Here is a 12,713-nt window from a genome sequence, read left to right on the forward strand (position 1 = left end):
AGTGTATTTTTTTAAATCTTCAAAGCGACTAAGGGATTGCTCGTCGTAGAAAAATGTGACTTGCATTATATTACCTAGCTTCGCATTCTATGAGGTAAGAGCCCTCGAAATGTTTACAGGTGTCGGGGCCAGCTTTTCACACGATGTGTCTCTCGTCGGACCACACTCGCTTGGCCGGGCTCAGCTTCGACAATTCAAAGGCAGCGAACGATCTATGGCAACACATAGAGCGTCTCGTGTCCTGCCCGGAGAACATCAGCCTGTCGGCGCCGGGCAAGAAGAAGAAGAAGCCAGTGCAGAAGAAGGTGGTGCTGCCGGCTAAGAGCAACATCAGTCAGCCATGCCAGTTCCAGCACGTGACCAGTGTGGATGCGGCCGATCGTTCGCGTTACTTCTCGCTGCAGACATTGGTACCGGCGCTGAGCGAACTGGAGAGCTCGCTGGAGGCGAACTTCTGAGACAAGTCCGACGCCTTCAAGCTCTCATAGGATCGACGCAGCGCGGCGCCCGACTCCCGCCATCTTCCCCGGAAGTAATCCCACCGAGGAAGAAGGATCTGGTTAATGTCGCGTGCGGGAGAGAGAGAGAAACAGATCAAGTCTAGGAGAACTCGCACACGAGGGTCTCAGATCGCGCGAATGTGTTGAGAGCTGTCGAAGGGAGGCGAACGCTGGAAGGCGACACCGCGGATTCCATCGGAAATCCTTTTATCTTCTTGCTCTTCCTCCGAAGTAGTTGTAGAAGGTCTAGGAGCCAAGACGGGGAGGAGATATATCGACGAAGCTTTAACGACGACAAAAAGAGGAGGTGGGATACTTTTCCTCGAAGAGCCCTCGCGGCTCCCGTAGTTTTACTCGGATTCATCTTTATCTTCTCTCGTGTCCCACCCGATATAATCAGCCAACTAGTTGGTAAGAGTTAACGGTTAAGTAAGACGCGCTGAATTCCGATTTCCGCGTTATCCCTGTTCTCGCGCGCATCGACCGGATCAGCGTCGTCTCGAAACGAGGAGCCGAGAAGCTGAACTCGAAGGACCTGGCCTCGAAGAGGCAAAGAAGCGCGGAGCAATCGTGACGCGACAGAAGAAAGGTGTCTTTCCCCGAAATAGACTAATCCGTTAGTGTCACGCGCGTGAACTACGAGATCGTCCGCAGGCCAAGGCGGAACATTCATCAATCCTTCTGAGCACTCTCGAGAGTGACTGCGATTGATGTCCGCGACTGCGAATCCTGACTGTAAAGCCCCGGGCGAAACAGAAAGTATCCCCGAGGCTCTCTGGTGAGACTCTCCGAGTCTCACGTCGCACACCGTTCCACTCTCTTCCTCTTCGAGGAGTCCTTCGAGTCGTAACTATCGATGTCGTGAGATTTATTATAGACGCAAAGAAAGTCTCTATCAAATGTTACGGCGATAAATGATCTATTCGTGATATAAACGTTCTCGTCCGGAGAACGCTTTTGATAGATTATTTCATTATCATTAATGTATCGCACGAATATCTGGTGTTAAACTTTTAATTTCTGGATTAAAGTAGGAAAAGAAATTCAATCAAAATGAAAATCGAAGGTGATGATATAAATGGTAGAAGTAAAGATTCGTTTTAATTACGCATATAAAATACATTTAACGCCTTTTTATTTCGTGTAAAATAGAGAAATTTTTGTTTATATTTTTATTTCACGTGTACGACTATATTCCACGTGTACGTATTTTAAAGGATCTTTAGAGATTCAAAAAAACAGTCTTATCGCACCTGCAATTCGAATGCGGCGATGTAATGTGAGGGGAAGAACAAGCGCTTTCGTAATGGAATGTCAAAGACGCGAAACCTTGACACGAAAACCAAACAGCGAAGCATGCGATTAGAAAGAATCATGCAAATATATGCAAAATGTATTTCCGGGGACATCGTATCGGTTGTATACACATTGTTGCTATTCACTGCGGAAAGAAAGCTTTCTCCCCGGCGAGTGAAGGACTCGTACGGCTTGTAATTAACGGCGCGCGGTGCCACGGTGAAAACGGCATCAAAGAGGCTTTCAAAGTACACGATGTGAATAATTGCGACGAAATCGTCATTACGACGTAATTAAGTTTAATGCTTTCCCGACTGCATTCATCATAAAATGCCAATAACTTCACGGAGAAAGACTTAACAATGGAATGGCAATTATCTTCAATTGAAGGACAAATCAATTTGCTTTACTGTTGATTAAAGAAAGGCCTGCCAATTCAACTAATTCATGTGTTGCAGCAACGTGGCTTAGTATAGTAATTCAAATACTGTTAGACAAGATGTCAAAGAAAAAAATTGACACCGTCGAAAAAAAGGAGCCAATTCTTCATAACGTAGAATGTTAACGTAAAACAATTCATTGACGTCTCTATGTTGTGGATTCGTAATTATAAGCACGCAATATTGATGCGCGATTTCGGTGAGCGATAGGAGTCGATAAATCAAAGAACGAAATACTGCCGAACAATTGAAATGCAAAATAAACTGTTTAAGATTAAGAGCGACGGCGAATACTGGAAACAAACATTGTGCCAAAACGTACTTGAGCCAATAAGAGAGCGAGTTTTAATTCATTGATATTTGAAGAAACGAGTATCGTGCGCTTCCATTTGACACAAGACTTGAAAAGCCAGTCCATTACATCGTAATTAAGATTATTGCAACAAATTGACCAGCGTGTTTCCAGTAGACTCGTAACGCTCGCGTAACACATTACGATGTTAATTAGATTACTAATTAGGTAGAATTAGTCGGATTGACGTGTCCATCTATAACAAATCCTACTTCCTACCCCTCGAGTCGTTAATGTGTCCGTAGATTTCGGTAGAAATTCTCGATCATGTTGTCGACAACGTGTACGCTCGATAAAATGTTAAACTATGAAGATCTACAATCATCAATTCTATCCAAGTGAAATAATATTAAAGAATTGATTTTTAAATAGACGTTCTTGGGTCAAACTGGGACGTTTTATGTTGTAGTAAAAATATTTATTATCCTTGCAAGGATAATTTGACTTTATCTCGAATACGAATCGGTTATGTCTTTTTAATTTCATACTGAAATCTCTTTTTAACCGACTTCGTTAATCTTTCTTTCGTATTATTTCACTTAGACGTACTTGGTCCATAGCTGAAAATGTGAAGATGAGTATTCTTCCCGAGAAAGTCGCGCGCGAGAATGTCGTTTTACGACGTTCGCAAGAAGACTGGTTTCACGATTCCGCGAATGTAGGCACAGTTAACAATAGGTACCTATGTAGTAATAGTGGTCATTAAAACTTGATTTTATCCTTAGGATCATCTACGCGAACGTCTCTTCAGCGTCATCCTCGTTTACATCGCTTCGAAACTTCCGTTTCGCTGGGCGGAGAAACGCGCACGCGTGTTTCGCTTTATATCCATTGCGAATCAAACTTTTTAACGATTAAGATTAATTAGCGTGTCAGTACTATCTAAGTTAGGCTCGCCCGGAGGAATCTTTTACTGTATTATCTGATTGTGAGACGTACGTAATGCTTTCCGCAGGATCTACGCGCACACTTTGGTCACGTGAGTCGTAAGTTTCTTTCAGGAGAAGATCTGGGCGAATATTCTAGACATTTAAATAGATACCGTAACTTCGAATTAATACTAATTTCATTATCTACGACTGTGATATAAATATATGTATTTGTATCGTTACGTTTCGTAACATGTATCCGCATTAATCAATCACTTGGAGATATAAGTTTATGAATAACCAATGTAATGATAATTATTGTGCTAATAAATAGTAACTTCATGAAACAAAATACTTATCTGGATTTATTGTCGATTTATCATCTTTTAAAAAAAATTTCATATAAGCGTAGCTTCTGCAAATTATTATTAACTGATAGTCCCCAAATTAATTAAAGACATTTTTTCTACATCTTTTAAACTAAATGTTCTTGAAATAACTTAATTTCCTCTGATATTTTTTATATGGCCAGAGGATCATTGTAATTAAGTGCAACTATCTTTTCAATCTCTCTTTCTTTAACTAAGTAACATAAATGAAAAATAAACTTTAGCTTCCGCTATCCTGTTCCATCTATATCAAACACTATCTATAGGTATATAGGTTTTATTCTTATTATTATTCTTTAATTTCTTTTCATTATTCTTAAATCAAGTTGCATCTTTCCACTTTTCCTCAAACGTTTATAGCTTTGTCATTTACTATCAAATGTGTTAAAGAGTCCGTTACTTTAAGTTTTGCTAAATGACTGTGCAGGTCAATTATCTATATGCGAAATTTTTTATTCTATTTTTAAATTTAATTTCGCCTAGTACCATGCATGTTTGTCTTGACTCATTAGATTTTATTTTGTTGCTTCTTATTTTAACATAACATCTGTCGAGAGGGATATTCGTGCACGAAGAATATTTTAAAAGAGTTGCGTATACCATTATTCGGTGAGTATACCATTATTCGGTATCACACATTTGCTGTAAGATAAAGACACGGATCGTTGAATAATAAGTTCGAAAGATTATACAGAAACCAACTTTATCGAATGGCGTTGCTGCTCACTACGAGAATCTTGTACCCGACATAATATCTATCCGATATTTCACCTATAATACTAAACGATGTAACTTTTTATAATTGGACTTTATCAATGAAAAACTAATGTTTTGAATAAATAAAACTGTTAGACTGATATTACTGTGCTTCGTATTTTACCTTTTTAATATCAGACAAAAATGAAAACTCCGCAAATTCTTTTTGAAATTTGTAGTTACATTATTCAACTTAATGTCACTCTCGGGAATCTTATTAATAATTGTTTCAATTAAATATAGAAGATGCCATCTTTGATCGGGCTAGATCTTGGTAGCCTAATAATATTTCTGTGTGAATTTTGTATGCTTTTTCCAATTTAGCAAACTGGGTTTACTGTTCCAACAAAAAAACTGTGTTTCAAAACTGATAAATAATCGGCGAGCAGTTTGTTAAGTTAGAAAAAGAATACAAAATTTACATAAATATTAGATACCAAGATCTTATTCGACCAAAGATGGCATTTTCTCTATTTAATTATAAAATTTATATCGATCCAATTTTACTTATTATTAATGATGTTGAATTTTTAATTTTATTGTTTCGGAAGAATGGAAATGGAGAAACCGATATAATATCGATGCGCATCTAATAATCATGATTTATGCAGGCATATTCGTTATGAAAACCGATACTTGAACGCCTGTAGTTACGCGAGGGATCGATAAATTACGAATATATGTATCAACGATATTTTCTCCGTATCGATCTGCGGCGAATAAATCATAATGGTCCGCAAATATATTACCGCGCACCACCGCCGAAATCACGATACGTATCTACCGGGGAATCCCACGTTTTGACGTGCTTGTATATAAGAATAAGAATAAGAATTCTTGTATAAGAATTAGAAATCTATTGCAATAAAAATACAAAAAAAATTTATTTTATGCACTAGATATAAAAACACAACACTGTACGTAACATTATGTATTATGTTATATATTATAATGAATGTATCTTTTAGATGTACAGTGTAATAAATAAGATATTATATACATCAAACATTTTTTAATTTCTTTATTTATTACCTACACCTCTAGTACAGTACTAATAATATAAATTATAATAAGATTTATATGTATATTGCGTATATTACAATAAGCTATTAAAAGTACTTCATATATGAATATATATATATATATATAATTTCATAAATAATTAATTAAATATAAATAAGTAATAGAATACTAATTGTAAATATAAAATATAAATATATAAATATAAATATAATATAAATAATTAATATATATTTATATAACATAATATAATAATATAATATAAATTTATATATTGCTTTATGTAAATATATTAAACAAATATTTTAAAAATAAAACAGTGGAAAAATGTTAACTATTTTATACAAAAATTGTGCGCAGGGTCTGCAATTTTATTTCGACGGCCCTGCAAGAAGAGAGACAAACATAGGCCTCCCATATAGTACCTCTCTTTCTACAGCTGGCGCGCGTTTACCCATCGCAACGCTCAGTCCATTCTATATGTCGATGGAGATACAGAACGATACTGTGCCGTCGCGAAGTAACGATCGAGTTCCTCGTTATTTCGCGACGGCACAGTATCGTTATACATCCAGTGTGAGCCTTCCAGTGGATCTTCCTCCGAAGTTCTAGTATTATTTTGTACGGCAAATAAATAATAAGGTCTCTGTAAACTGTAACGTCACAGTTACAGAGACAGAGGTCACAGTTTACAGAGACCTTATTATTTATTTGCCCTCCAGGGTCTCTTTTCGATGTGTCCACGTGCGTTTTATTTTCCTCGCTCGAGTTAATCGACACCTGCGATTCTGATCTTGCCAGATAGATGCGTCCGATATGGAGATCGGTCGGTTGTCGAGCCGGGTCCCGAACCGAGTAATGAGAGACCCAGTGCCGCCTCCCGTGTATCTCGCCCTCCCTTGTTTATGGGAATCATCGGATTTACATCGGAGCGATCGAGATCGTGAGGGTGGATCTCGAAGGAGCGTACGCGAAAGAATGGGTGGAAACGATGCACTTGCTCTCACATGTCAGACGTACGAGAAAGTATCCTTAAGTACGATGGCCCTTAAGAAATGTTAAGAGTATCGTAGGAAACGGTAAATCTATTAAATTAACATGAGTCGAAAGAGAGAAATAAAAATATTCTCTTTCAGAATAAACTGTTCATTTGAGACGTGGTATCCACGACAAGTTTCGGGTTTCCAGCAGACGTAACAATAGTTAAAAGATATTAAGGGAACTACACGGATTCGGATACAAATGTACTTCCCAGACAACATAAAAGTTTGGTTTCGCTGAATGTATTAAACAAAAACCGCGAAACATAACATGCAGAACAATATTCGCGGTCAGTTATTCATGTGTAGAAAGAAAAACCTGTTGTTACAGTTTTTTTAGTTTCGTTCTAGATATATAAAATTTAACTGTTCTGGAAATTTAACTCGCGTATATTTCGTGTGCATTTGTTAACTTTTGATAAACTCTACAAATGGAATTATATACTTTAAAGATAATAAAGGACCAGTTTTTCATTTACTCAAATATAGTAATCAGGTATTTCTCTCTCTCTCTCTCTCTCTCTCTCTCTCTCTCTCTCTCTCTCTCTCTCTCTCTCTCTCTCTCGCGGGCGCGCGCGCGCGCGCGCGGCGCGAATGTGACTAATTATAGCTTTCCAACTAGTACGCTTGCCGATTATACATATATTTATGGATTCGTATAACTAAAAATCGATACAATACGAGCATTATTATTTTGAATATACCTGGATACAGTATAGTATTTATAATCATTATATACGCACAAACTTGGATCAAATGCCAGAGTATCGTCAAGTAAAAAAACCTGTCATTAACGATGCGTATATAATTTATATATTATTTTGTAAAAAAATCATCTTTCTCTCTCTCTCAAGGAACAGCGCGTTTCGTATATTAAAATTAGTATGCTGGTATGTTGGTACTCACTGATACCTCACTGTGATTATTCGAGCGGCGAGCACTATCGACGGTATCTTCGAGAAGTTAACGATCGGCCAATGTTTTGGTCCTCATTCTCCATGAACCAATGAATCGATGTCACGACGACGATATTCACTAAAATAGAAAAAAAAGGAACTGTTAAGTAAAGAATTCGAAACGCTTAATTCTCTATTTGGATTTTAAATGTAAAATAAGCGATGAGATATTTCATGTTGTTAACGTTGCTAATTTCGAGGATATACGTATGATTTTGCGTCAAAGCGCACAATCGTTGAATATGCATGGTCGACATTTACATGATGTTTACGTTAATTGCGCTATGCAGCAAAATTCTTAATATAAGCTCAATCAACACTAGATGAGATGTGCTTTTATAGACACGAGACATAGACGTAATTCGTGCGAAAGTACTGTGATACTTTATTCTAATGCGAGTACATTATAACATTTGTCGGAAGTGAGCGCGTTAATAATTCGTGTTATCGCTCGGCGACCGGTAGACGACTGACTCCGGGCCGTGCTACCAACAGGCCCGGCACGCGTACACACGCGGCCGAGGCGTGACTCCCGTGCGTCGCTCACGTGAGAGCGCGCTCTCGACGGTTCCAGAATCCAGATCCCACAGTACATATAACTATAATAGTAATCGTTTTCATACACGTCTAATGGCTCATCTTTTCGGCCATCTATAAATCGTATATAAATCGTCTTACTATTTTTTTTAACAAATAAATGTTTCTTTAACTAATAAATCGAAGCTGATCTTTAATCTTTACACGAAATTTAAATAAATAAAGAGAGACAAAGATAAGTCTAAAAAAAATTAAAAATGTCTCTCCTCAGATTTCATTACCAAAGGAATCGAGTCGTTCGTAATCACGTATTGAAGAAACTATAAATTCGCAATTACGTGAGTCGATTTTCCCGCACTAAATAGCACATTTGTTTTACGCGGCCGTAAAAAAAAAAGAGAATCGCGTGGGCGATTCGTTTATGTGCAATTTGCAATTCTAAAGCCCACACCTCGTCACCTCATCGAAGTTTCCGGTCACGGTTCATTGGCGCGAGATGAGTTTGAGCTGGCTCGATCGTGCGGTGCAATCGATTAGCACTTCGTACATTGCTGACGAACAAGCGGCTAATTATTCGTCGACGAGGCGCGGATTGTATGCAAAAACCGCGTCGGTCGTCGCACCCGGAATTGCAAACGGACTCGGACACGACTGTCGCCGTCGCTGGCGCTGGTTCAATTCGGCTGACGTTTCGTTCGATTCTCTTGTCACAGCTCAAAACCTACATTCCTAAACGAGATAGCAGATCATGCGACGTGAAACCGCATTAACATTCTTATCACGTCGTATGCGACGACCGGCTTTGTCGTCAACGTCCCGCGATGCATAGCGAAAGTAAGGATGAAGCGGTATTGAATTGTTCTCATTTCAAAGTGTTGGAAAAAACTAAGAAGCATTACACGCAATTTATGCAAATCCCAAAGCGCGCGCTGTAAGCCGGCTTACAGAGAAGAAACTTTGTTTTCCGTTTAATACTTTAAAAATTGAAATTCTTCATCTCGTTTCGGTCCAGTTTACTGTGTGCGTGAAATTTCATACCGCCGTTGCAGAAATTCAGGCGTGCCTGATAAACGTTTGGAGTTTATCGCGAATAACGTAAAATATATCGAGATTCGAGATCGCGGTGCCGGCACAGAGTTTCTGCCGCAAACGCGAAGCGGAACGTTCATCATTTTCAACGGCTGCAGATTTGAAAGCCGCGTTTTCGCAGCGCCAGATCAATCCTCGATTCCCAATTCGTCGAAGAGACCGCCGCGATCGATCTCCGCGCGGCGGGACCATCGTAAATCGTTCGCGAGATTAATCTCGCGGGTCGATCCGCGCCAGTGATCACGATCGACTTGCGCGCTAAGCCCTGTCGTAGATCTCACTTGAATTTACGATCCGCGCGTCTCTCGGTCTCCTCACCGAGAAAAGATCCGCTTCTCGCGCTATCGCGGAATGCGCGGCATTTTGTGAAATTCATTGTCGTTGTCGTCGTCGTACGCGACACACGACGAGAAAACATGACGGCATGCGATCATTTTTATATTTCATACTCGTAACGCATTTCCGACGTATCACCGAAAAGCGAGTGAAAAATCGTAATATTTAATAATTTACTTAGCACAAAAACTCGCAGATATTTTCGAATATCTACTGGATATTATTTAAATGCTGAGTTCTGGATATCTTTTAATGTTATTGTTGTTTGTTACTGTAAAAAGCTATATATATTTGTAGCAAAAAACATATATTTTATTAATTATGTTATTGCATAATATTATTGCCGAAAACTGATGTTTATTTAAAAAAAGCTATCGTAAAAGTATCGATAAAAACCATTACGAATACTGATATGTTTATTTGAAAGTTGAGGGAGTAAATGGATATGAAGTGGAAATACATAATTGAAACCGGCATATATCTTAATTAAATTTGCATTTGAGAGATATACATATGTTTTGAAGCATTTTCTGGATATATGACGCGTACGATCTCTCTGGAGACCTACAACGATTATTTAGAGACCGACTTCAAACGCTGCAAATAAGCAGACCGACGCAACATCATCAGAGTGCGGTCTTATCCTGTCAAACCAAATGCGCATCGCTAACTCTTAGCAGACCTAATATTAAGCTTCTCCGGCGGAAGCAGATTCTTGCAGCGGTAATCATGTCTAAATCTTAATTACGTTGATATAACATGTGATATAACGAAGTCAGTCGCTCAAAACGCTAAACTGAAAGATATATTAAACGCTACTAAAATATTCATGTCAGACTCGAATCGCTTGCTGGTTGGAAACATCTCTTGCATTTCGAGATTAATGAGAATTGATGTATCAGATGTGAAGAGACGTAAAGATATAGACTGATGGGACGGCGGAACCATTTCGTTGCTATCTATATTAGCGCGACATATCTCACTTCTCCGGACTGTTCATGAATAATTTGGAGGAAAGAGAGGGAGGTTTCTGAAAGATTCAAGCTGTCTGGATGTCGGGCACGTCGTCGAATGTGCCCGAACTTTTGTTCTTCGTATTCGTTTTAATTAAACACGAACGATCGGCGTGCTTAATCAATTAATGCGACGACGAATCAACCACTGACGTCGCGTGTCACGATTGTCGGAAAGCTGTATCGGGACGAGGGATGGATCGAATGCGAACTCTAGCCTAATTAATAATTGTTATTGGATGGAGAGACGGAGAGACAGAGAAAGAGAGAGAGAGCCAAAAATTGTAGTTTTTTTTTTGGAGTATCCGATAAACGCGCGAGATAATTGAAACTTCAATTTGAGACCTAACCGCGCTCTATGATTATTGTCGACGTTTTTCTCTTCCCTTCTCTTTCTCTCTCTCTTTTCGAGAGCGTGAATTCATTTTTCAAGTAGATTGTATCGTGGTCTTCCATTATCGATATCTGCCGGGTCGTCCTTTTTCTTTCTATCCGATTTCGCAGACTAGTAACTCTCTGCAAGCTCATATCTCGCGGCGTTAAATATTATGTTGTCCGACAGATAAGTGATATTGTCATCTTTCTTTCCTTGTGAAAAAATAGATAAGAACAGAACGATAGAAATTTTGCAAAGTTCATTTTGCAAAGTTACTTAATATCTTCAAAATTGAAGACTGGAGTCTTACAATTATTGACTTGTTTTATATCTCTGTCTATAAGTATATATTTCGATTTACACTAGAGCGACAATTGAGAATTGAATGTAACAGATCTGATTTCAAAGAACACAGATATCCAATAAGGAATATAAAACCCTTTATATACTTCAATATATTTTACTTATTCTTTGCAGAAAATTTATTGTTTAATATTGACAGTTTTATACCGCGATATATTCCCATAAAGTATAGCACATTAAAGCCGATATGTTCCATTGGATAAATAAATCTCGTAATCAATCGTGAACAATGAATGATTCTTGCCGTGGACATCGCTCAGACAATAATGTCAATACAAACGCATTAATATCGTGTGCAAATCATATATCAATATCGAAAAAGGAGTGATGTTTTGTGATAAGAAATAAAAGAGAAGTAATAATTTAAAAATATAAGCTAAAATCTTAGAAATTTATATGATACCTACAACATACTTCATCACGAAAATGTATTATACATATATGAACAAGAAGAGCGATGCCCAAAAAGAAAAACGACGAGTCTCAGTAATTAATCCTTTAACCACCCACGATATAATTATCTCGCTAAGTCAAGATAACATTTTGGACATAATACCTCGCATTATTTAATAATTTCGAGCAAAATAAATAAATCGACAATCCGCTAGCATTTAGTAACACATCCGTATTTTAATTTGAAAGTGATCCACATGACTGAGAGAGTTGCGAGAAAGCAACGATGTACGGAAATGCGCGCGGTATTCTCGTGACACACGTCGCGGTTTAGATTGTATAACTTCGTAATTTAGTGAGACGAGTGTTGCAAAACTGGGTTGCATTATAATTGGATAACCCGTCTAAAGTATCCTTACACAGCAGACTGACGGCGCAGAGGATCTACGAAACGTACGTAATCTCGACGGATTTTGCAGGCAGGCTTAACCGGACAGTTCCGACCTAAAGCGAGCGCATCTAGGTCTCACTTAACTGACCATAAATCTGCAACAACTGCAAATACACGCCGAGATGAACACACTTAATTCCTTATCACGAGAAGATGTTAAAAACGTTATTTCATTTTCAGTCGACTGTAAGACACACGTGAAACGAAATTTCTTCTCGGTCTGCTTTTTCTTTTTGGAGTTTGGAATTCGTGGAAATATATTCTTTCCCCGAAGTTCGCGCTTGCCGAGTTTCTCGCCAAGTTTATAGGGTCAACGGCATTTTCGCGAGATGCCGTGGCAAAAGAAGGAATCCGGCGATAATCGCGCGACAGGAAGCAGTCGACGTGCCGGGCACAAGCACGAGCGAGTGCCGCAAAGGAGACGCAAGTATCAACCTGCTTGCCGTCGATATCGCTACGAGGAATCGGTAAGCCGTCAGTGTGTTTCTGGAACTCACGTACCATTCAGACAGCGACTCGGCCTTCGTTTCTTCTTTC

General features: G+C 38.6%; 1 protein-coding gene and 1 long non-coding RNA gene across 6 annotated transcripts in view; one reads left to right on the forward strand and one right to left on the reverse strand.

Annotated features, from left to right (window-relative positions):
* Window positions 1-4,703, forward strand: part of Mesr3 (misexpression suppressor of ras 3) — a 44,745-nt gene extending 40,042 nt beyond the window's left edge. For all 4 annotated transcript variants that reach the window (XM_071709006.1, XM_071709004.1, XM_071709007.1 and 1 more), the window contains one exon: window positions 120-4,703. In XM_071709006.1, the coding sequence (XP_071565107.1) occupies window positions 120-458 (339 nt within the window). In that variant the 3' untranslated portion in view covers window positions 459-4,703. The remainder of the gene's footprint in view (window positions 1-119) is intronic.
* A 1,124-nt stretch (window positions 4,704-5,827) lies between these two features.
* On the reverse strand, window positions 5,828-8,108 carry LOC139774059 (uncharacterized). Of its 2 annotated transcripts, none has more exons than XR_011718509.1 (2): window positions 7,880-8,108; window positions 5,828-7,697 (listed from the first exon to the last, which is right to left on the reverse strand). It is a non-coding gene; the product is annotated as an uncharacterized lncRNA (long non-coding RNA). The 2 variants fall into 2 exon arrangements; XR_011718510.1 differs by having other exon boundaries at window positions 8,022-8,073.
* Window positions 8,109-12,713: the final 4,605 nt, after the last annotated feature.

This window comes from Temnothorax nylanderi, unplaced genomic scaffold, assembly GCF_030848795.1.
Source record: "Temnothorax nylanderi isolate EJ_2023f unplaced genomic scaffold, tnyl_v1.0 TNYL_tig0073_pilon, whole genome shotgun sequence".
In the NCBI taxonomy this organism is placed as follows: Eukaryota; Metazoa; Arthropoda; class Insecta; order Hymenoptera; family Formicidae; genus Temnothorax; species Temnothorax nylanderi.